General features: G+C 47.5%; 3 protein-coding genes across 5 annotated transcripts in view; 1 reads left to right on the top strand and 2 right to left on the bottom strand.

The window, feature by feature from the left end:
• Positions 1-2,593, top strand: part of ARHGAP17 (Rho GTPase activating protein 17) — a 47,006-nt gene extending 44,413 nt beyond the window's left edge. For 2 of the 3 annotated variants that reach the window (XM_010570488.1, XM_010570487.1), the window contains one exon: positions 1,725-2,593. Coding sequence is in view for 2 of the 3 variants with exons in the window: in XM_010570487.1 (XP_010568789.1) it covers positions 1,725-1,855 (131 nt within the window). In the remaining variant the exon portion in view is untranslated. The remainder of the gene's footprint in view (positions 1-1,724) is intronic. The other variant, XM_010570489.1, reaches the window with a different exon arrangement.
• Positions 2,594-3,348: 755 nt separating this feature from the next.
• Positions 3,349-6,727, bottom strand: LOC104833743 (chromosome unknown open reading frame, human C7orf62). The gene is made up of 5 exons (XM_010570622.1): positions 6,617-6,727; positions 6,463-6,535; positions 5,479-5,582; positions 4,097-4,177; positions 3,349-3,528 (listed from the first exon to the last, which is right to left on the bottom strand). Exons 1-5 carry the CDS (start codon positions 6,725-6,727, stop codon positions 3,349-3,351), a joined length of 549 nt encoding a protein of 182 aa, XP_010568924.1.
• Positions 6,728-7,746: 1,019 nt separating this feature from the next.
• On the bottom strand, positions 7,747-23,623 carry SLC5A11 (solute carrier family 5 (sodium/inositol cotransporter), member 11). Its single transcript, XM_010570486.1, has 16 exons — positions 23,331-23,623; positions 20,044-20,220; positions 19,050-19,121; positions 18,233-18,337; positions 17,920-17,979; positions 17,299-17,403; positions 15,789-15,894; positions 14,876-14,956; positions 14,243-14,448; positions 13,280-13,415; positions 12,405-12,512; positions 11,855-12,005; positions 11,449-11,617; positions 10,461-10,676; positions 9,072-9,234; positions 7,747-7,967 (listed from the first exon to the last, which is right to left on the bottom strand). Exons 2-16 carry the CDS (start codon positions 20,173-20,175, stop codon positions 7,747-7,749), a joined length of 2,031 nt encoding a protein of 676 aa, XP_010568788.1. The 5' UTR covers positions 20,176-20,220; positions 23,331-23,623.
• Between the last annotated feature and the right edge of the window lie 422 nt (positions 23,624-24,045).

The following is a 24,045-nucleotide window of genomic DNA, read 5'->3' as shown; positions in this document are numbered from 1 at the left end:
TGTTAACAATAGTAAAAATGACTTTAAAAAAATCTAAAGTTTATGTCAGCTGACTTTAAAAGTACTTAAATCTTCATCTTTTGTAGAAACAGCAGTTATACAGTATAGTGGGGATAAAGGAGAGCTGCTGATGTTGTGAAACTTGGTTTCATGGATTGGGCACTTAATTTAAACACATGAATGTGAGGCTAAGTGAAAAGGTTTGGTTTTAAAGTAGCTGCAGTAATTATTTCTTCATTGCCATCAAAGGTGTGTTGAACAGTGATGGTCTTGTAGGTGCTACAAGGCACTGTTCACTGGGTATAGCCCAGCAACCAGGACACTGACCTTCAAAATGAGAATGAGGGCTGGGGAGAGAATCTATTTAAAAGATTCCCCCAGGTGATGGTGTTTAACAAGTCATAACAGTACTGATGATTTGTTCTGTGCCTTCGGGATGACTTCATTTACCACTGAAATGCTATCTTAGCAGAATATGGTATTCCCCAAGACTGATACAAGACTGGGGAGAAAATGTATAGTTCACGCCTCGCAAGAAAACATTAATAGTCCTGGAATCACGTTTTTGGGAAAGTTGCAGCAATACAGATGTTAACACTTAACTGCTTAATCAGTGTCAGGCCATAATATGATGGAGTTCCAGCTACTATATTAACAGTATCACTGAATACAAATGTACTGCACTTTGCATAAGGCTGGCTGGCACTCCAGTAACAGGCTGAAAGAAAAGCAGGGGAGGCTGCGCTCCGACTTCAGTTCTGCGTCTGCTTTCGCCTCTTCCATGTCATTTAGCTCAGAAACTTTCAACTTGAACATTTATGAAGTAACTTTTGGACTAAATTTAAGACTTCATGCCTGAGATATGAGTCAAAGTCTTTATAGGATGCCTGTCTATGCCACCTGTGTTTAAAAGCAAGGCATTTATTTGGATTCTTTATTGATTTAAGTGATCTAAATTATTTTCTGTTTGAAACAGTTGCTGGATTGCAGTAAGTGATGTCACAGCATATTATAAATTAGCTTTCCAAAATACTAACTTAGTATTTTCAGTTACATTTTTTGAACTGTTACAGATTTTTCTGGTTGGCTAACTACCAGGGCAGTCAGTCACCAGAAACGCAACATTTTGAGGTCCTCCCTGGACACCTCGGCTTGAAAAAAACTCTCCTCCCCTCAGAAGAGGCAAAGAACATGACGTTCCCTGTTATACACAGGAAAGGGGTTTAATCTGCATTTGGTTTAAATAATTTCTTCATTTTCTTGTGACAGTGCCTCCTTTTGACACCATACATGTTCCTATTGCTTCTAAAAGTCATAGGTGGTGGTTACCTGGCTGATGATTTAGGTGCCAAATTTTTTTGCTGAGTGACCATTGTGTTTTGATGTGAAAGTCTGGAGTAATGTACCACTCTTAAGGGGCATTGAAGAATCTGATACTAAATCGTACTTGCTGTCTTCCATTCTTCAGAAAGAAATGCTTTTCTTTTATTATGTACAAGACTAAAAAAAGGTATGTAGGAGAAGCAGCTCATGAGCTTTTTTTAGTTTGGCTTAGCCTGTTTGTGTCCATGTGTGCACATATGTGCCAGCCCTCTGTTTGAAAAGCCTTCGTTGATCTTTCCTTTCCCTTCCCTTTTCTTTCTAAGGAAATGCACCAGAAATACACTAGTGAATGAGATGTCACTGTCCAGACTGCTAAACTTGCTATTCCATTTTTTGTGCAGACTCTAATTCCAGTATTCAAGAACCACTTCAAAACCCTTCTTCAGAGCTTCTGACAGAGACAGCAAGCAAAGAACTGCACAACCACCTCATGCTTGATATTGACAATGATACGGAAAGCACTGCTCTGTAATGGAAACTCTCAAACTTTTTAAAGGTTCCTCTCCTGGTGGGAAAGCTAACAGAGCTAACAGTGAAAAGCTTCTTTTGACGATATGGCAAAACTCTGTAGAGTTGTGACTTGTGCATCACGGAGGAAGTGATTTAGCCATTCAGAAGAAGTTTAATGATCTGTGTCTCAACAATGGTTTTCAAAATCTTGGATGGAAGGAATTAATTACTGCAGAAACTTGCATAGGAAGCATAATTGCTGCTAATACAGATGGTATTAGCAGAAATTCCAAAAGAATAAGAAGCAGAACATTAGTTATTTAAAGTGCATGTATTATGGAAATAATCTTTTTAATGTCACGGTTAGACTTTTATTTCTAGTTCTTAGACGTTACAAAGAGATGCCTTGCAAGAGACATTCCCTCACTGATTTGCTGCAGATTCTTTTTAAAACATGAACCAAAAAATGCCAGAGTGCTGGTGGTGACTGCTGGTTATCAGTCACCTTGTCAAAACTGTGGATGTATTCTAGTGCCTTGAAGGACTGTCATACTGTAGAAGGAAACTTACTGTATCTTTAATCATTTCATTGCTACTTAATGATCAGTACTTAATACTTATTTCATAGTTATTTGTATTAACCAAGCCTGCTTTTGTTTATGTGAAACTTGCAACTGTTTCAAGATGAAACTGTGGAAGTGGTTTTTGTGCTTTTATTGAAAACAGTTGAATTTTGAAAGAACTTTGAAACACCTGTTTGGATTCGACAGTTGGGTGAACATTTATAAAATTAAAGATTGTCTTTTGTCAACTTAAGGCATCTTTATTCAAGTTTGTGAGTAACATTTGCTTCCAGTGGACACTGAAGGTTTTACAGTCATTCCCTGGGCTTTGTAGCTCATGAGTCACTGGCTGCTCAGCTTGTTCTTCTTTTAAGGAATGTAGCGTACTGGGAATGAATATGCATCTATTCTTTAATGTGTAGATTCATGTTAAACACAAATGAGCCTAGCTGCAAAGACGAACACTGGATACAGCCTCTATCATGCAGAGAAATGAGATGGAACAGGCCATACTGTTTCTGTGAATGAGAGGGAGGGAGGGGAAACCAGTCAGTTGAGGTCACATTCATATAACTAGTTGAATTAATTTACTTAAACTATAAATTCCTTAATACTCCATAATACATTTTATTGAAGTGATTAAACTAGACCTCAGGCTTAACTACAAAATAAAACTGCATTTCGTGAAGGCCTTGACAAGACACATTGCTCTTGGTGACATGATAAATTTATTTTAGTTGCTATCTTCTCCATGCCCCAGTTTGAAATCCTAGTGGCTGCCCAGTTGTTTCCTGTTCAGACATCTCTTAACAGGGAAGATGAGCCCTGTTAGTGGGGTGTAGTCCTGCTTTCCTCTGTCACTACACTAGCACTGTAACAAACTCTTGTAACTCAGAATTCAGTGTTAGTAACACAACTAGAATTTTTGGCTCCTAAATTTGATGTTCATCTCTCAAACTGTATGCAGTTTACCTGAATCCAGGGCAGGTTGTGAAGGACTTAAATAAATTCTCAGAAAATCTTCTGGACTTGCACATTCTTCAGCATTACACAAATAGTTAATTGTCTCTGCTGGGATTAGCAGCTCAGGTGCAAGAGTGTGTACACTCTCACTGGTATCCTCGCTGTCATCCTTGATAGTAAAGAGCATATTTCAATACAGTTGCAATAAGAGCACAGGGCTATGATGCAGTTAAAGTTGAGGAAATTTGGCCAGAACAGCAGGGCTGGAGTTACTCCCTTGTTTACCAAACCGAGCTGTATTCTCTGCTCCCAGGAGTGCAGAGCAATGGGCAGGGGAGGAGGCAATGTAAGGTGTGTGCTTCATGAGTGCCTTTCACCTGGCTTTAAGCTATGTTGGGGCTATTGATTAGTTAATCAAATGGCTGCACAAAATAACCCTACAGAGGTCTAGAAAGAAACTTGGAATAAAATAGGTTTTGTAATGCTTTAACATGCTTTTGGAATCTGCTCAGGTGTTTATGCTTGTAAACACTGCTTGAAAGGTAAGTGCGGCTGCTTGCTTGTGTGGTTTGGGGGGATTTTTGGGGGGTAAACTAGGAAAATTTCTTCCAGCCCAGTTATTTGAAGCTTACCTCAAAACTTTGAATGCAGGCTGTGAGTTGGAGTAGGAGGGTGAGGCACTCTGCAACCACCTCTGCTGTAGACTGTGATTGCATTGAGTCTTGTGGACATGTCACGGGAGCCGTTGCTATTGCCACGTACCAGTCTGGGAACAGTCTGGTGGGGATGTTATGTGCCACCACTAAAACTTTAATTTCCTGGAGTAAAGCACTGCATTGAAAGACAGTGAATTCCATCTTAAAGTACAGCAAGGAGTTTTTATCAGATGGTCAAGTTTCATAAACTAAGCAGTGAGTTGTTTGCATTCCTAGAGCTATGCTTAGAGCATTTTATGCATACAGCATGGTGCACCCCTCACACCCCAGCCAGTGGAAACCTTTTCTAATTCTACTCTGACATACTGTGCAAGGGTCTTGGGTGGACTGGTCAGATGTGAGGGTGAGAAACAAGCAAAAGAACAGAAGGGATTTAATAAGCAAATGTGGGTGTGTGGTGGTGGCTTGCTTTGATAGGAATTCCATTCACAGCAAAGAAAATGATGCAGCTTTAATGAACCTGGATTTCAGTAAATTAGTATGGGGCCCTAGAGAGACACTTGGGTTAAGCTAAAGACAGTAATTGGCTGAGCTATGTGGGACTGGTTAGGTAGTGTTGAAAGGGCAAATAGCAGGCTGGCAGTGACTAATGCTCTAAAGATAATTTCTGGAATTCCAGTACATACATTTACAAATGTTTACAAAGCAGGGTACAGAAATTATACAGCTGATTCTTAAGGAAGGGATTTTCCTATTTACTGAAACCTATGAAGGCTGTTGACAGTTGAAGACTTCGTGTCTTGAAGATGGATTCCAATGCAGAGGACTGGGTAAGAGCCTGCTGGTCAGCTGCTGACTGCATCCGGAAAAGATGGGTCATGGTAACTGGAAAATGTCAGCTCCTCTGTGGTCAACAGGTACTCAGTGGGGGAATAAAAGCTTGATATAATCGTAGCCAATGTTCGTTTTAACCTTAAGGAAGTATTCTGCCGCTTCTGTAATATGAAACGCTTACCTATGACCTTGATTTTGGAGAGAAGCTAAATCTTGGATGATGAGATGGATTGTGCTACTGCAAGACTGCAGAGGAAAGGGTAGAGTTTTTACAGAACTGCGTATTACAAACTAATCTGGGAATATAAAAATAATTCATCAGCTGCCCTACGTGGGCTTTTCCTTTGCGTCACAGGCACTGAGAACAACGCATGTTGTTCCTGTTACGTCTAACAGAACATGTCATCTAATTCTGTCAGGATAATGTTTTGGGGCAGTTATCTGAAGCACTGGGTGGAGTAAATCCCAGAGGTAAGCTACTGAACCCACCACAGCATTATTCAGGTCTTTAAGCCTATGTATGGAGTAAGAGATGGTTATACATTTGTAGTTAGCTGGATCTTAGAAGCCAAATTTGTATAAAGATGAATCAAGGTTACTTGATCCCACTAGGAATTTATGTAACTTACCTCTACTACATGAAGAATATAGCTGGAGTAGAGAAGTAGCAGACCTGAGACTTGTTCTCTTGAGTGGTCTTCTAATGCATTTTCAAACAATTCTCTGTGATAACCTTGTTTCAAAAGAAAAACTGGCAGTTTGTCAAACGGTTTAGAGCGATAGTTCCAGCTAGTTAGTGTTGTGTGGTGTGTTCTGCGTGCTCTCTGCTGCCGCAGACAACAGCTTCACAGATCGTGCTTTTATTACTCGGAAGAAACATGAAAGCATTGCTACCATGGGAATCTCTTCTTGACATATGCACCAATGCAATTCATGTTAGCTCCTAAACGTGCCTGATTCCCACTAGCATTTCTTTAAAGAGGTAGTTACGTAGTTGTTGCTGTAGATAGATCACCCGAAGGCCCTAAATGTAGAGCACTTAGAAGTCTTGCATGTGTAGTTGCATCCTTGCTTCTGCTTGACATTGGCACTAGCTGATACAGGTGTTTAAAAGAAAATAAAATTGTCTTAATGTATCTCACTCATCTGACAAAACCCTTGGTATACATTAGTTGCCTGAGGAAGTCATACATGAAGTTGGTTGCAAAAACAGTATCAGACTTTAAAGTCTCTCTCCCTCCCTCAGGGTTTCCAGCAGTTGTGTTTTCGTTAGCTCAGGAAGGATTCCCAAGTGACGATTCTCTTTATGCAGTTTAACAAAATCATATTTTTCTTATTTCACGGGCCACTACAAGGCTTCTACATCTCACCACCCCATACCGCCCGTTCCATCGCTTCGTAGGCAATGTTTGCTCCAACCACGCAATATTTACTGCGGTCTAAGACACCTTACGAGGGATGAGGCCGAAAGCTGAGCGCAGCGGGCGGCTTCCCCCACCCCCGGGCCGAGGGGCCGCCCGCCTGCTCTGCCTCAATGAGACCAGACAGCGTGGGGCTGCCTGTCCTGTCCCCCCCACCACCACCATCACCCCACGGCTGGGGCAGACACCCACCTGCCACGTCCTCCGCCGCCATCCCCTCGCCCAGCCGGGCCACCACCAGCAGCCTGTGGAGCGGGAACCGGCACTGTGGGGAGAGGAGAGGCCAGAAGAGGGGAGGCCCACTCGCACCACCCCGGCCCTGCTGCCTCCTCCTCCTCTTTCCCACCTGCCCGGTGCGGCCCAGCCTCTCCCGCTGCACAGCCAGCAGGTTCTGCCGCTCCAGAGCCGCAGGCTCTGGTGAATCCGGCCGCCCCAGCGCCGGGGCCTCCTCCGACATGGCCGCCAGGGCCTGGAGCCTGCGAGGGGCCGGTGGAGCCTGAGGCCTCTGGCAGCACCACCACCACCACCCCCCCACGGCCACCCCCCCAGAGCCCCACACACTCCAGGCAGGCAGGGAGCAGCTCTCGCTCTTTTAATAAGTTTATCAGCAGCTACACAAAGCCAGATGGAAGGCGGTCGAGGGTCTTGGCGTTGGGAGTGCTGGCGGAATGGCTGCGGGGTGCCGGGCCCTCCCCAGCAGGCGAGGGGGTGCTGCCAGACACCTCTTCCCTGGCAGTACCCGGTGGGTTTGGGCTGGTTGGGTTCCTTCGGGTGCTCCCGGTGACAGTTTTGGGGCAGTTTCCACGCTGGGCGCTGGCATCGGTCGGCTGGCCGGCCCCGCCATCGCAGCGCTGCGAGGGGAGGTTGCGAGGCGGGCAGGCCCCGAGAGCTAACGTCGCCCAGAAGTGGCAGCGGGTCCGCGGGTGCTAATTGCACAGACGCTTCTGCCCACCGTGCTGACGGAGGAAGCCGAACAGACACGGCTGAGCCAGCGGGGCACGGCTCGCTGCTCCGACGGAGCACGGACAAGAGGCCTTGGCCCTCCACCGGGCACTTGGACGGGTTACTCGAGGGCAGAGGAGCTGAACCAAAGGGGAACCAAGTGGTTGTAGCTGGTTATAGGGGCATAAATAGGAAGGGAATCCAGATTTCCTGAATTCCAGGCAGTGCTCTAACCCCAAAGAGCGTAATTAAATATTTAAAATGACCAAACAAACCTCTTCTGCCTAGCTGCCTGCCTTAGCTCTTTACACCCATCTTGTTGGTGCCAGTGCGGGTCTGACGGTGATGGTGCCGAGCACTCAGCACCTTTCACAGCCAGGCCCTCATTAGAAGTAAGGAAAGGATTAGGGAGGAGGGTCTGTCGTCTTAAATAAAATTTAGGAAGCATTAAGAATTACATTAACCCTCTGCTAATTATTATTATTTACACCAATTAAAATTAGTTGATGTCATCTGGAATTGAATAGCCAACTGCTATGCGAAGTAGGCCCAGAGAAAGAGCCCAGCACATACACATAATAGCAAGTTGATGTTCAGGACGTGTTTCACCAGCGGTTTCTCCTCCAGGGAAGCCATGGGAAGCGGCTCGGGTTTAGTTGGTGCCGCGTTCTCGGCGTTTTCCTGTTTGCGCTCCATCCCACAGAGCCACAGAAAGGTGGTCATCAGCTTCGACTTCCCTTTGGTGTTAGTTGTACCTAAAAAGACAGTGAATAGTGAGGTATAAGTCTCGCCAACCAAACAAATCCCAGGAATGTATCAGTGTGGTCCTGTACAATGGGTTTTGATGCAAAAACGCACCAGCATTCTATACACTAGCTATCCTGAGGTGTAGGAAGCCCTGCAATTAGCATCTTTTGGGGCTGCAGTACCAATTGCATCCTTCCCTGGAGCTCTGAGCTCTAGTTCTGCTGTGCTCAACAGTTTAAGAAATGGTAACAGTAGACCAAACCTAAAAGCTCAGCTGTAGCTGCTTGGTGCCCATCAGCTTCCTCTTGCAAGTGGCATGCTCTAGTCTATTTAGGTTTACTCCACGCCACACATGTGTAAATGGAATTTTCCCAGCTCTGGTGTGGGTTAGGGCGTACACGACTAAATGCCGGGAAGACAGCGCTCGTGCACAACAAACGTGAGACCTCCCGGCAGTTGGGAGATCTGCACCGTAACTCATTAACTTACTGATCTTTTCAACAGCTTTTTATAGATCAAAGGAATACACAGCAAAAGCTGCAAAGTTACATAAACAGTGTCCCAAGCCTGGCAAAAACAAGTGATGATAATCATCGCTGGAAAATGCAGAATGAGTTGCTATGCATGTTTGTACCTAATACCGACAAGTACAAGTTTTAAAAAATGTAAATCCTCCTTCACTGATCTGTCAAGAACTCCGCCCAGGGCTCTGGGTTCTCCCTGCTGCTAGAGTCGATCAGAAAACATCACTGAAAAACAGAAATGGAATTTCATGAAAATAATTGTGGTTTTCCTCCACCCTCCCCTTTTTCAACCACTTCTCCTTGCAGCAGGTGCAAGCAGCACCAGTCGCTAGTGCAGGATAATGGGCATGGCTTTCTGTATCCCATCCAGCTCCTTCTTGATTTCAAGCATATGTAATGCCATCAAGAGATGGAAAAGAAACTAAACTTCTGCTTAGGTAACACTGCCAGGTAAAAAGCTTTTAGCATGCCCTGAAGTTACAGAAATCCAGAGGAAGTAGTTTTAACGTTTCTTGTCTTCAAAGCCTTTACATAATGCCTAGGGTTGTTAAGTGTAGGTATTACTGAATACGATGTTGGAGCACTTACATTTATTATCATTTGAACTATTTTCAGAAGCAATGCTTATATCAATCTGGAGAGCTGGACGCTCAGCTTCACACACTCCTTTTGCAGCATCAGGGGAAGGGCTGACTGCTAGGTCTTTCTTGACTGGTAGATCCCCACGTGTGAACCAGGTAAGCCGACTTATCTGATGGCATGAAGAGTGGTGTTAAAGAAAACTGCTTTCATGGTTGTTTAAAGGACTACCTCAGCAGTAGAGTAGCCTGCAGAGAGAACACTTAGAGGGGCCGAAATCTGTTCTCCTGCTCTGTTGGAGCAGGTGAACAGCCAAGTGCTCAGCTGGTAACTACAGAAGCGATGGCTACCATCAGCATGTTGGGTTTAGTTTTGTCTGGAACACGATAGCTGTTTCTACAGCTACACTCTCTGAAGGATGGCATTCTTCACTCACTGAGGAGGCGGCATTTCTGCACGGGACCGTCACTGGATGCAGACTGAGAGCGGGTCAGTGAAGGGAGCAAAAAGAATGGAAATTGTGGCCAGGGAGGAATGATTCAAAGAACTGGGGTTGTTGAGAGAAGAGAAGACAGGTGGGAGACATGATAATTTTCTTCAAATATGTAAAAGACTCATTAAAGAGGAATGTTCTCAATATCAACGATAGGGCGGACAGGAAGGGATGAGCACAACATGAAGTTAGAAAGATTCAGGTTGGAGATGAGGAGAAACGGCTCCTGGGAGGGCAGGTGAGCTCTCGAATTGTTCACACCCCTCCCTGGGCATTCTTCCTCTCTGGGGATTTCTAAGAATAAGTTCACCAGGTCTTTCAGAAATCTGTCAGGTTAGTCCTGTCTTGAAGCAAGAGGATGCGTTGGCTGTATGATTTCTGAAGGTCCCTCTGGCCCTCCTTTCTGCTATTAATGTGTTTCTGTAGCCTCAATATATCTATTGAAAATAGTCAAACTGGCACAAACCTGTTCCAGAGGAAGTGTGCTCTCTGCCCTTGATTTCTCTTTTTCTGCGAGTAAAAATGGTTCCTCACTAAATTAGTAAGAGAGTTGATAAAGATGACCCAGAAGCTGGAATTTCTTGGAAAATAGAGGGAAAAAGCTAATTTGTCATGGATTAAACACACATGTTTGAACTTAAGAACAGCTCTTTGTAGCATCTACTGTTGACCAGTTTCCAGGGTGGGACTCTGGATTTATGGGACCAAAAACTTAAATGGCAGCAGGGTGCTGGAGCAGAGGAGGGATTGCAGTTACAGGTTATTGCAGGTGTGATCATAAATAAAGAATGAATGGAAACTTCCATTTCCAGATTCTTTATCCCCACATTATTCCCATGGACGTAGCGTGGGGCATCCTGGAAACCATTTACAAATAACAAAAGAAATCTGAAGGGGTGACGCACCATTTCTTCCGAGGGGGGTTCTGTGAGCATGCTCACGACCAGCACGGTGAGCGTGGAGATCACGGCCAGGACCATGGAGAAGTAGAGATAGTGCATGTACTTCACCACGCCTGGTCGGAGGTCGGTCTCGCCGCACTGGGGCTCTGGGTAGATGAAGTCCAGCACCAGCCGAATGACACCCAGCAGCAGCCCAATCACCAGGCCCCAGAACGCGCCCTAGGAAAGGAAGGGTATTCTTTATTGGAGCGAGAAGCATGCATCCACCTGGGATCCAGGGCTGTACCCCCATTCTCAGGCTACAAGCTGGCCAGGCTTTCTTCTTGCTGGTTTTTTGGTGGGCTTCTTTTCCTTCCTTTTCTGCTCTTGCTATCTAGGTCTGCCAGTGCTATTACAGTAGCCTGGTACCTCTCCTCTGGGGGGTCAAGTGGGTCATTAGTTTTGGTATGGAGGGGAAGGATAACATCTCATGCTAGAACACTTCGAAGAGTGATATTTTTATCCTAATAGTTGCCTTAACCCCAGGGGGCTGACAACTGCTTTCCGCATAACCGAAGCCCAGCACCAGTCTTTGTGGAGAAACTGGAGGTTTAAGACTCCTGATGCCATTTGGCCTGGCTTCTTCGCTCTCTGGGCTCACTATGCCTTCTGTAGCCCCCCTGATGCAGATAATACGAGGCCATGTAATAAACAAGCTGATGGCTAGTAAGACCCTAACAGGCTTCAAGATTTGTGAAGGACGCCCTGCAACGGAGCGATGCAGTCATCTCCTTCTGAAATGCCAGTGGAGTCTTTGAAAAACAGCAGGCATTGCTCCCTCCTGTATTGGTGATGGTTGCTTGGGTTGTGCAGAGGTCTGGGTGCATTCATTCTCCCAAACACTACAGGAGGCAGCAGAACTGCAGCCTGGGGTGGTGGTTTGAACCGCAGGACCCTCGTGAGGACAGCGAGGCCACAGAAGTGACCATGCTGAGCACAGCAGAGTTGTTACCTTTTCATTTGCTCTTTTCCAGAAGCAACCCAGTATAAACACCATTGCCACGGGGGGCTGCAGGTAGGAGCTGATCGACTGGATGTAAATAAAGAGCTGTCCTCCCTGGCCAGCCTGTACCAGTGGGATCCACAGGATGGAGACCACAGTGAGCAGCAACACAAAGACCCTGTGCAAGAAAAAGATGCCATTACTGTTAGCTCAGGCCATTCTTTTCCAATTGCTCAGCTTGCAATACTCTGACTGAGATCTCTTGTAACCATAAGGCCTCCACTCTAGTCCTCTACCAAACCTGTGCAATATGAAGATACTACATCTGTACAGGGGCAGCAGGCTGCGAGGTGTGCCGAGATGTCTCTCTAATGCTCAGGCTCTGATATAATACGCATGTCCTAATTCTCCATACCTGCCAACAATCATGAGTTCCCACTCAGAGCAACGAGGACGGAAGTGTTTCCAGAGGTCCATCGTGAAAATGGTGCTGGCACTATTAAAGATGGAAGTCAGGGAGGACATGAGAGCTGCTATCATCACTGACATCATCAGGCCCCTGAGTCCTAGAAACAGAAGAAGTACAGCTGCCCTGAGGAATCCCCAATAACCCCACTGTAGGATGTCCTCGAATTCTTCTTTGAACTAGAACAGACTTTTAAAAATGTTTTTATCCCCAGTTTTAAAATGGCAGTGATAGGGAGGTGCTAACAATTGATTCTCATTGTTAAATATCTGCACTTTATCTCTTATCCAAATTTGACTGAATTAGACCTCTGGATACTGGATCATCACCTATCTCTCCTGTTGCATCCTGTCCTTTGCCACTGTCTCACCAAGCCCAACATAAACCCCACTGAAATTATAGTTCCAGAGTATTTTCCTCTCCGAACTTCTCTCACGGATGCCTTTTGGCTGGTGCGTACCATACCCATCAGTGCCAGCACCATTACCAAGCTCCTTACCTACAGGCAGAAGTTCTATGACCAGCTTAGGATAAGCAATATCCGAACAGCCAGATGGGTTGCCACAGATTTTTCGGCAAATTTCTGCATCTGCACAAGCCACCAGATCTAAAATAAGCAGGGGGGAGTGAGAAGCAGTATTCCGTAGCCACAATAAACCAATATATCTAACCGGGTTAGTCTACTGAATGTTGTAAACTGCTTTCTAAGTGAAATACTGGAAAGCTTGGAAAGCTTTGAGCAAATGACAGAGGACTATCTCAACACAGCGAGAAAGGGCAGCATTGGGCTTCTCTGTTTTCCCTTTTTTTCCTTCCATGCAAAAGACAGAATCAGTATAGGTAGCTGACCTGCCTTGCATGTCTAATTCTTCTCTAGGAATGTTGCTCACTTGAGGACTAAGGCTATCCACCCACTTCTGGCACAGCTCCTCACAGACAAGCACATCCACACATTTCTACCCAGCAAGCAGTTTACAGCATTCAAGGTGGTGTGTTAGGATTTCTCCCAGTGCCTCAAACTTAAATTGCAGGAGACGTAACACGCTGGGTGCAGGAGGGGGCCTAAGTGTATGATCAAAATGCAGAGCAGCTGCAGGTAGCAAGCTCAGAATAGATCAGCACAACTGCTATGAGAAAGGATGACAGCCAACTGCTCTAGCACACGGAGCAGCGTGTTGTGCAACAGGTGTCTGGAGTCTGCTGTAGGAGGATGTGCATTCTCCAGCTTATAACTGGAAGAAAATTTCATCATATGTTGGGCATTTGATGTATTACAACCTTTTAACTTACTTGGTAAAGGCTGTTCCAGCTCCATAGAGCAGGCACAACCAGTAGTGATAAATAGAGGGAACAGATCTCTCCTTCAGCACTTACCCGGGAAGAGAATCCGACTGATCATGCCTGGCATCACCATCATAAAGAGGGGCAAAATTTTCAAGTAAGAGGTCATCAAGGAGCCTCCTTTGGCGTGAGAGAGGTTTTTAGCAGCAAGGGACCTCTGAACGATGACCTAGAAATTAAGAAATGTGTTTGGTCTGCTGTCAGCAGAGAGCAGCTAGCTGTAGATGACATGATACCGATTGCATTCATGCGTACACTTTATCCTCCTCTAAACTATTGAAATCTTAGAAGGGTGAACACAGAGCTTGGCTGTAGCTTTATAATTCTTGTTTCAGATCCCGAGTACCTTACAGAAATGTAGACCTGAAAGGCACTGCCTGTGTCATCAAATCCGAGCCTTTCTTCTGCAGTATACCATGCTGCATAATCTGTTCCTTAACTAATCATACTCAGGCTTAGAATTTTCTTTTCTTATTCTTTTGTTTGGGACTTCCCTGACCCAATGGCTAAGCCGGGCCAGGTTAGTAGCCTTCCTGTCAAAGCAGGACAGAGTCTGAAACAAGCAAAGTGACTTAAATAAAAGTACTACAGGAACATCAGGAGGTTGCTTAGGGCTTCAGTCTTGCTGGCTCTGATGTACCTAAGAGGGTAATCAGACCCCTGGAAAGTGGAAAGAGTGAATTCACAGGTGGTTCAGAAGAAGTGAAAGGCTTAAGTTAAAAAACAAACAACAAACCACAGACATAAAACATCTTTATAGACTGGGATTAACTCACAAACACATTCTTACCCCTTTTTACATTGAAATTATTCCCAAAATTTAGTTGTGCATCTTAAGTTTTGCATCTTTACGATTGAAACCATCAGATTTTACTGAATTCCCATCAGAAATAGTAAACCAGTCCAGGCTACTTTGTAAACCCTAGGTTTGTAATCAAATTCAAACAAGCAATAGCATGTTCTTGAAACCAGACAAAGAAGTAAGCAGTAACCCACCTGATCTGTACACCAGTACCACAGGGACGGAATGGTCATTCCCACCAAAACTCCTGGCCAGGGAAGGTCAGAGTTAACAGGGTCTCGGAAAATGTGAAAAGCATCTTCTCTTGGCAAGCCACAGCTACTGTTTTCTTTGCGGGTGCTGGGAATGGCATTGAAGTATTTTGTCTGCAAACCTTCAAGACCACCAACTTCAACAAAGCCTAGAATAGGTCATGAGAAGCAGTTATCACATCTTCCTGGGTCGGTGCTCTGATTTTCAGTCTCTGTAGTTTGCTGCAGGTGATCCTTCAGAAGTGTTCTTTAAAAATCAGAAGCTATTGACTCTAACATTGGGCTGGGGGATAGCATAACACTACAACTGCTGGCTAGAGAAGGTGCTTGTTCACCTATAATAGTGCTTCAGAATGTATTTCTTCAGAGATTTTTCAGGGAGTACTCATGCATTTTTACCACATAAAGAACTACTGTAAGATTATTTGTAGGAGCATATATTCCAACAGAAGAATATATAGAAAGCAGTTCCCAGAACATCAGTTGAGTAATCAGTTGTGATGATCCAGCTTGTTTGTAGTACTTGGTAAAGCTTCTATCATAGTTTTAGTAATAAAACCCCAGGGAAGTACTTACTGAAGACCATGAGAGTCACAGCCCCGATCAGCATGATTAGAGTTTGCAGAGCGTCTGTGTATATCACAGCTGCCAGGCCACCTACAATCACAGAGAAGCAGCAAACTGTGGGAAACTGGGTTTGTTCTGTCATAGCATCTCACACTTTGCACAAGTTTTTGACAAGCAGCGTAAGCTGAGCCCCTTGCGTGGCAGGCTGGCGTGTTTTGACCGTGTTGGGGGGCAGTTTGGCCAATTGCTGTGCATTACACTTTGGCTGAAATTTCTCATGTTTTGAATCATAATGAGTCACCATTTTGTCACTAAAAAGCCAAAGTCCAGTATAAGTACTTCTACGGGAAATACATGGAAAAGCTCCAAAACAAAGCCCAAGCTGAATAAGGAAGAATAAGAGAAGAAGAAAAAAAAAGGGGGGGGTTTATGAGCAATATCACTAGGGGTGAGCACTGGGAAAGGAGCAACCTTTATTTGCTTCGGATTTGCTGCTTACTCCGTGCATGGCTTTTTTCCATTTGGCCACTCATAAGCCCTGAAAGGGCATCCAAGATTGACAATGCTTTCTGCATTACACGGTTCATTGTTATGTAAATCACTCATACCTCCAAAAAGCCCAGAGGAAAAATGTATTGTGCAAATGCCTCAAGCATAGCTTCTCCTTAAAGCAGAACTGACATGCATCTGTACCTGGTGTGGCCTTTATAAGGTGTATTCATTTACTCTTACCCAGTAATTTTTTCTTAACAGGCATTGTCAATTGCTTTTTCCCCCCCCTTTGTCCACACTCATGGCAAAACCAGATTGTATGGGAAACGCAGGACTCCTGTCACAAGCATGAGGATGCACGGTGCATCACGTGAACATGCTCAGCTCACTCAGCAGGATCTGTGGTATGATCTGAAACTCAGCCACGTACCCGCGACAGTGTAAACGGCTGTGATTGCCAGCAGGCCTGCCACAGCGATATAGAGGTCCCAGTGTAAGGCTTGCTGAATGAAGAGGGCCCCAGCATACATGTCGACCTAGAGAAAGAGGATAGTTATCACAGTTGCAATGACGATATTACCGAGCCCCTCAAAGTTGGTAGTGCCAGGGAGCGTGAACATTTAGCTGACCAGGCTGTCTCCTTTAGTGGGACCAGTCTGTTTTGTAAAGCTCATGACTCCCCAGCTCCCCGCAGCGTCTTCTCCGTGTGGCACATCCCTCTGCAGCCCCAGCTCCTGCCTACTGTGCATTAGGACCAGGCTCAATTTGGTATTTAGACAGTTTATTATGACTGGTCATGGGGGTGATGGAGCTGTCCCGAGAGCAGGGGAGCACGCACAGCTCTCTGAGAAAAAGGCATTTGGGTGGGGTGAGCTTATCTCTTCCCCGGAGCACCAGTGAGCTGGGTGGGGAGAGCTGCGCTGGCCAGGGGACCGGAGCACCGGCGGTGCAAACCTTCCCCGGGTGCCTCAGCCTGCCACCAGCCCCAGCACCGGTTTGCTGTAATGCGAATTCCTCCCTGCTGACACGGTGACAGCAAGATAATAAGGAAGAGTGTCCTCGGGGCTGGGACCCAGCCCTGAACAACGAGCTCTGCAGCTACGTGAAAATGCTGCGTTTTAGGAGAGCATTAGGATAGGCAAACTGCAGACCACAGAATGACAGACAGATATAAAAGCATCCTGGATACAGGACTCATTATCAGAGATTTCAGAGATTTCCATCAAACAGCTCCTTTTTTTCTAGAGGAGAACCTGAGCCTAGCTCCTTGGTGCCACCCGAACCCTGTGACTAGCGTCCGTTTCAGAGGGGACACAGGCAGGCGTGTGTCAGACAGTGCGTCCCACTTTGGCCCTGTACATACAGGAAAAACACCAGCAGGGACTCGTCTGATTTCACAGATTAATGCACTGCTGCACGGTTAATAAACAGCTAGTGAGGTGTTGCGCAAGGGTTGATTCAGTTATTTATTCAAGGCACTACATCAAACAGGTGCAATAAATCACTAAACTCTTTTCACCTAAACACATACCAACTCCTCCATTCTTATTCATCCTGCACATAACAGCATTTGGTGTCTGCGCAGGCAATAAATATGCAAAGGGAAGAAACTGGGTAAGCTGCCAGACGTACAAAATCTAACAACAAATGCATCCACACTCACAGCTCAACTTTTCAATAAACTGTTGCTCAGGACATTGACACCTAGCTTTCCCTCCTACTGTAGCAAGCATTCAGATGCTTAATGGGGGAAAAAAAAAAAGTTATTCTTTTTGTATAGGTTCTCAAAACAACTATAGTCTATCTTCCTTAGGTATTTTGATGATACACCCTTTTCTGCTAATATAGGGAAGGGCCAGTAGTTGCATTTCTCAGCCTTGCTGATCAACATGCTTCCAAAGTGAATTGAATTCAGTCTGTTTCCATTTTTTTCTACTTACTGATATTTTGGTGAAGATATAGATGAACAAGTAGAGAATCGCCAGGAACATCTGAATTCTTTTGCCTCCAAAACGTTTCTGCAGGTATTCTGGCATGGTAGTAACCTACACGAGAGGCATACGGTCAGAGAGGGTGGTACACGATTGCACCCATGAATTGCTGAGGGCTCACCCACGGAGCCGGTGTGGTCGGTTTGCATTGGTAGAAGACCTGAAGGGCCCTGCTAGTTGCACCGTGCTGGTATTTGGTTCTCGGTTGTCTACTTAGGCCAGCACGACAGCTTAGCAAGCACCGACTTTGCTGTAATGTCTGACAGAAGGCTCACTATAAACTGTGATGTGAGAGCCTCTGTCCATCTCCTCAGGAGATGGAGCAACTCTACTCCATTGCCAGGGGTAGTGGAGCTCTCCGGCCCCCACACCCGAACCCTCAGTGCAGTTCCCAGGCAGCAGCTCTCCTCCGCTTTAGCTCAGGCCCCCGGAGCAGCCGGGCGCACCGTGGCTCATGCCCTGCCTTCCAGAAGCAGCACAGGTGCATCAAAAGATGGTTAAGCTCAGGAGCCAAACAGGTGGTTTAAATACCAGCAAATCACTGATGGACACAACATCCCATCTACTTACTCCTGCTGCTATGTAAATCGGAAGGAATAGCCAGGCCAGCACCAAAACACAAAACATCCCCTGCAAAGCAAATGGAAAGGAAGGTCAGCGATGCTGATCAAGGCTGTGACCAGGTGGATCGATGGGGATACGAGGGCTGGGTTATCCCTCAGATCCCTCAAACCCCCAGCAGCTGGTGGTGATTTCTAGCTCATGCAGCGGGAGCCCGAGCCTTTGGAGCTGCCAGACCTACACCCTTGTGTGGTGACTCGTTGGTGTTGGAGTTGCCCTGTACACCACGGAGATGGCTACAGAGCCACCGAGCCACACTCACATTCCACTCGTAGGCTGTCGCGGCAATTCCCGAGGCGGCTCCTGACCCAGCCAGGCCGATGAAGTGACCACTTCCAACATTGCTGGCAAACAGGGATGCGCCCACCTGGAGAAAGATAGGAAATGGGATCTGGCCCTGGAACAAGGCGTTGTTCTCAGCCTGGTGAGAACACAGTGATGCTGTTTCCCCACTCATGACTACAGAGGATGTGAAATCCTTGTCACCCTTTGCCACCTTCTTCTTTTGCCTACATGTTCAGTGACTCTGGCACCTCTCTCCAGCTTCTTTCATCATTCGCTGCCTGTTGCTCATTTGTAGGCATGTTTAGGACCATCCTGCTTCCAAACCAGTGTCTAGTCTTTTGCGGGGGAGCAGGGCAGAAGGTGGAGGTAACAAATAGAAATGTCAGATCATCAGGTTCTTATATTAGTACATACTGACTCACCAGACCAGCCCAAATGAAAAATACCCCACCTAGCAGACTGGCTCAACATAAAGCTGCGTCCATGATGGGACCACCCAGTTAATTCTGGAAATCTCCAGATCAAAGCATGCAAAACCAGTTAGGCTTTGCAAGCCGGCAGGCTGGCTCTCGTGGGGTGCAGGGCTCTGGCAGGTGCCCTGCAGCCACACCACTTCTCCAGTCTCAAATGTGGAAGAAAACCCCACTATTATAACTGGGTCTTCGCAAAACATGGAAGGCTTTTGGTTTTGGGTTTTCTTTCTGCTTGAAGAAATAAGGTCTGCTTGGACAGAAGTGCTTTTCAGTCTTGCTGTAGCCTAGGGGCACAAGCAGTGTAACGATAAAGATACTTACAGGCCACCAAACCATCTGTCCTCCAGCTAGAAAGTAGCCTTTTACAGTGCTGCGCTGCGTCTTCCACATGGACTGGGAAAGCAGAAAAGCAGAACACAGGTTTCAACAATCATTTCAGTTGCTGCTCAGAGCATCACCAAGCAATTTCCCCAGTGGGAAACCCTGTACTGTCATCAGATGAGAGTAAAGGGTTTCTTGAAGGACCTGCAGTTGTTGCTGGGAAATCCTGGGGGATGAGAGAGCAGCAGATGAGGGAGGCAACCAGCCAATGCTGTAAGCCACATGCAAAGTTTTCTATCATCTCAGCATTCTGATTAAATGTTTTCTGTGATAAGCAAACTAAATCACTCCAGATCCATGAGGAAGGCAAGCAATTTTGGACAAGAACTGCAGACGTCCCTAGTTATTAGGTGCAGCCAAGAGAAATGCTCGGCATTGCACGTATTGCTCATTGACTCCTGTTCCTCAGAGATTTCAGATAGTTTCATGCAATGTGTGTTATGCACCACATTTGAAGGGAGCAACTATTCATCTCTGCCTTATGACAGCCAGAGTGTGCTTTTGCTATTACAAAAGTCATGCCAAAAGGATGTACTTCTGCCTTAATTTTATATAAACAGTATTTTCAATTTACGGAATCTGCTATCGAGGCCAGTGCAGACAAGCACAGGTGATTTACAGGACCACAATTCCTTCCTGGATGAACAAAACATTATTCTTAGCAATACTTTGTACTTAGATGACCTCTTCCTTACAAGGGTTCTCAAAACCTTGGCAAACACTAGAGCTGAACAGCTCTCCTCTGGAGCCGTGAGGACACTTCCCCAGGCTGAAGTGAGGAAAAGGACCTGTAAACTCTGTCCTTCAGCTTGTTCAGTTGAATCCAGGGAAGTGCAGCTTGATTCGAGCCAAAGTAAAATAATTTGAGGCCAACCCAGCCATATTTTTCAGTATAACAGGGCACACACGAAAGTTTTTAACAGTATCTGCTTACCCACAGCCCAACCACGAGGACAAATATGAAGTACAGCACAAGAACAGCAATGTCTATAGAGTCCAGCGTCTTCTGGGGAAACACATCCCACGGGGGGGTCACAGAGGATGGAGTGCTGCTGGTGGTCTCCATGGTTTCTTATGCAGGCTGAGTGCTTCTTTGTCTTGATGCATATATCTGTTAAAAAATGGGTTGCATGGTTAGGAGAGGATGTGGCAGCACCATGAAGGTGTTGACTGTTTCTTGAATAATTCAGGGGTTACTGGCTCTGTGGTTCTGGCTGCGGTGCTACTCGTGCCGGAGCTGTGGAGAAGGCTCTTGTCTCTGGCATTTGCCTTCATCCATGACTCCCTTTCTGAGACGTGAAGATGCTGCCAGCAGGCAGGCCCACTGTGAGTTGGTTGGATTTCTCATGCAGTGGATAATTCTCTAACTGGTGGAGAAATGGGTGCATTAGAGAAGGTGTAAGTAGCTGAAATAGCCAGAGGAAAGGACCGGGACGTGGCGCAGCCGGTGATGACAGCCTGCAGGTCCCAGTGCAGCAGCACTGCAGGACTGGCCTCAATGAGAAGCCGCTGCCAGAAATGTGCCTGTGATGAGCCGCTGGGATGGGAAGACACATGAACTGCTCCAGCGGCGATGGCATTTTCCTCCTTTGCTCCAGCGAGAGCTCAAACTTGGGTGCAGAGAGTGCTTGGGTCTCCTCCTGAGTAAGGCTGACTTCCCAGCGCGCAGGCACTGCCCTCTCCGAGAACTCCCTTATCGGGAACAGAGGCTGGCAGCGTGATGCTGAGCACAGGGATGGAGGAACCCTCTGCCTCGCTGGAGCGGGCCAGGGCAGCGGGGGTGAGCAGCAAGCACCGCCGGCAGACAGTGCGGTGGTGTGGGACCGGCACCAAGCGGCAGAAGAGCCAGTGCCGGAGCTGGGGCTCCCTCCTGCACACCAGCCCGCAGAGGTGTTTCCTGCGGGTGAGATACTCGTGTGTTTCCCACAGGAATAAAAACTCATTTTCTTCTCCAGAAGCGCCTGATGAGGAGACGTGGGACACCTGCAAGGGCTCTCGGGAGCTCTCCCGAGTGCCCCACGGTGCCAGGCTGCTGCCCTTCGGCAGAGGGGCAGGATAAAGTCCATGCGAGGAGGTTGGTCAGGTATTTGAATTAATGCAGTCCCTCCTCATTACCTCCTCCTGCCCTCACCTCGGCTTTGAGAGCAGGACAGGAGGCGAGCGGCAGCCCTGGTGCGGCCAAGCACACCCCAGGGAGTCCCTGGCTCGGCGGTGGCCGCTGTCGGTCACCAGGGATCGCCGGACCCGGCACCTCACTGCTGCGCTGGAGCCACGGAGCAGATTTTGGGATTATTTCTCTTACCCTGCTGAGCCGAGGAGACGGTTCCTCCGAAGAGGGGCAGCGCCGGCACTCCCCGGCCTCGGCACCACCTCGCAGCCGGCTCAGCTCCGGGTCCAGTCCCGGCGTCACCGGGACAGCTGGGCCGAGCGTCTGCTGGTCCTCGTCCTCCTCCCGCCTACGCGGCTGGCCAGGTCCTTTGGCCTCTCTTGCACTTGTAAGGTGACACTTATAAGCTCCCCCTTGCCAAAAAGCTGAAGAAGGTGGGGCGAAGGGTGGCTTGCACCAGCCCGGGGCTCCCGGCGTGGACGGTCGGACAACAAGCGGTCGAACAAGTTCTTCCTCTGAACGCCCGGTGTGCAGCAAAGCACAGACCGAAACAGCCGCCCTGTCCCTTGGTCGCATGTTTCACAACCTCTGTCGGCTTCGCCCCTTCGTTGAGGTGTCGAACCGCAGCTGGAGCCTGCCCTTAACTCACCTGTGGCCCGAAGACTGGCCCCAAGTGCAACTGGCTGCTCTCCTGGCACCGGCGGCACCGCTGGGCACCTCCTGCCCAGGTGTGTGAGCAAAGCAGAGAGGGAACGGAGCCGCAACCGCCGCGGTGATGGAGCTGCAGCCGTGTCTCCTGCTGGGAAGCGTTCGGGAGGGCGAGCCCTGCCCTGCGTCCCCGCTACACCCGGTCCTGCGGCGCGGGCTCTGCCTGGAGCGGGGCTGCCGGGCTCGTGTGTTTACGAAAAGGTCGGGCAATAAATAAGGAGTTTTCTGGTGGCAGATACCATCCCATCGCCCGCTTTCCACAGCGGAGGGGTTGTCTCCTGAGACATCGGCAGCCTCCAGCGCAAGAGGCAGGGATGGTACAGAGCCATGTTCTGGTGGAGCGGCAGCAGTGGCAGCGCCGGGCTGGGACCGGGGACTTGCAGCACCTTGGAAGAGCCTTTTCTGTGCCTTATAAAGCCCCTGGATCCCACTGAATTCCTTGGGAGCTTCTGCCTTGCAAGGATGCAGGGTGCTGATGATCAGAAGATCAGCGCTATCTTACCTCTTTAAGAGGCAATGTATCTTGGCTGCTGCTGAGTTTTTACTGGCATGCTTAACCTCTAACTAGGAAAAGAAAAATAGGGTTTGGTATGCCAGCCTTGGGAAGTCGCTAACCCCACTCTAACACCTCCTACTTTCTCTTTGGCAGCTCTGATATTGCTGTTTCTTTCCATCCCGAGACAATTCCCATCTCAGGGCCTGCAGCAGGTGGTTAGCACCGGCAGCACAGCCAGCGCTATAAGCTACGTATGCTCAGTCTCAGATGGGATTCAGCCACACATGCAGGAGAGTGTTGTGTCTTTCCCTCTGAAATGTGTGCGGATCTGGGGCAGAGCTCTTGCAGGCATTTGTCGTGCCCATCAGTAAAAAAAGGAAACGTGGGATATACTCCAGGGGAAATTCCCAGAAGTGAATACAGGTGCCCAGTTAAAGCTCCTCTTGTGGCTCCCAGAGCCGTGGGGTGAGGCTGGGCGTTAGGAAAGATGCAGTAGACTCGGTTGCTCTGATTTCAGATCCTAACCCTGCCACGGCCCAGTGGAAATTTTGCCCGTTTTGTGAATTCAGCTCACAGCCCGGTGTCCCTCGGTTCCTGGCACAGGCGGCAGCGCTTTCCCCGCCAGAGATTGTGAGGAAGGAACATCCGTGGCATTGAAATGAAGCCGCTGAAGCCAGCCCTTTATCAATGGTGCCGGCAGAGACGCAGCCCACGTGGGTCTCGAGTAACCCGTCGGGACTGTATCACTCTAAATGCCTCCTCAACGGGATTTTTTAAAGCATTCCCAGGTCCATCCACCTCCTAAAGACACCACCGCTCGCCGGGGCTGAAACGCAGCCCAGCAGCAGCCCCGAACCCACACACCAACCGGAGCTCCCCGACTCGCAGTAGAAGCTGAAAGGGAACTTACTGTGCTCAGCTGGGTCTCATTCTGTTCCCTGCGCCGGGCACCACCAAGCCTCTGCCAACTGACAGGCAGCTTAAATATTGCCAGAGAATCGGGATTTGCCAGCGGAGCTGTTAACGATGTCACAAGGAATGAGAAGGAATATTTATAGTCAAAGTTAAACTAATTGCCCGAAGTTACTCCTTCGGTCTCCTGTGGCTCTGGTGAGAAGTGTATTATTTTCACTATCAGGGCTCATGGGTCAAACTCCACAGAGTGCCATTCTCTTAGGCAATCTGCGCAGCTAGAGAAGGGACAAGTAACAATAAAAACAAATCCGTGCTGATGTCCTCTCGAGCTGACAGCCTGTGACACAGGGGAGAGCTGACAGCTAGTCCTGTCTCTAGGCTTATGCCTAAGCCTTACAAAGAGCAGAACTCATCTGTGGGCTGGGGTTCATAACTCATTTCTGAGTCTGTAGGTTAATCCCAGAATCGAGTTCCCTTCGGGGACCAGGCTGGAGGTTTTGGTTTCAGCATCACCTGTCTGAAAAATCTGATAAACACTTACAGCCAAATAACACACAGAGAATGATGCTGAAGAGGGACCTTCCAGCACAGCGAGAGACTGTGGCAGGAGGCAGCTTGTACATAGAATCATAGAATCATTTAGGTCGGAAAAGACCTTCAAGATCATCGAGTCCAACCATTAACCATGCCCACTAAACCATATCATCTCT

Source organism: Haliaeetus leucocephalus, unplaced genomic scaffold (assembly GCF_000737465.1).
Source record: "Haliaeetus leucocephalus isolate CR32 unplaced genomic scaffold, Haliaeetus_leucocephalus-4.0 Scaffold295, whole genome shotgun sequence".
NCBI classification, from domain to species: Eukaryota; Metazoa; Chordata; class Aves; order Accipitriformes; family Accipitridae; genus Haliaeetus; species Haliaeetus leucocephalus.
The sequence above is the reverse complement of the archived record's forward strand: the minus strand, read 5'-3'. Positions and strand labels throughout refer to the sequence as shown.

What these genes read in the sequence shown, in the direction of transcription:
- SLC5A11 (XM_010570486.1), bottom strand. Translation starts at nt 20,175, where the DNA reads ATGGAGACCACCAGCAGCACTCCATCCTCTGTGACCCCCCCGTGGGAT. An exon ending in CAGTCGGATTCTCTTCCCGG is followed by an intron (nt 12,513 to 13,279) that starts GTAAGTGCTGAA and finishes TGCTTATTTTAG; the next exon opens with ATCTGGTGGCTTGTGCAGAT. An exon ending in GGAAAAGAGCAAATGAAAAG is followed by an intron (nt 10,677 to 11,448) that starts GTAACAACTCTG and finishes TTCCTTTCCTAG; the next exon opens with GGCGCGTTCTGGGGCCTGGT.
- LOC104833743 (XM_010570622.1), bottom strand. Translation starts at nt 6,727, where the DNA reads ATGTCGGAGGAGGCCCCGGCGCTGGGGCGGCCGGATTCACCAGAGCCT. An exon ending in GGCTGGGCCGCACCGGGCAG is followed by an intron (nt 6,536 to 6,616) that starts GTGGGAAAGAGG and finishes CTCTCCCCACAG; the next exon opens with TGCCGGTTCCCGCTCCACAG. An exon ending in GGCGGCGGAGGACGTGGCAG is followed by an intron (nt 5,583 to 6,462) that starts GTGGGTGTCTGC and finishes TTTTGAAACAAG; the next exon opens with GTTATCACAGAGAATTGTTT.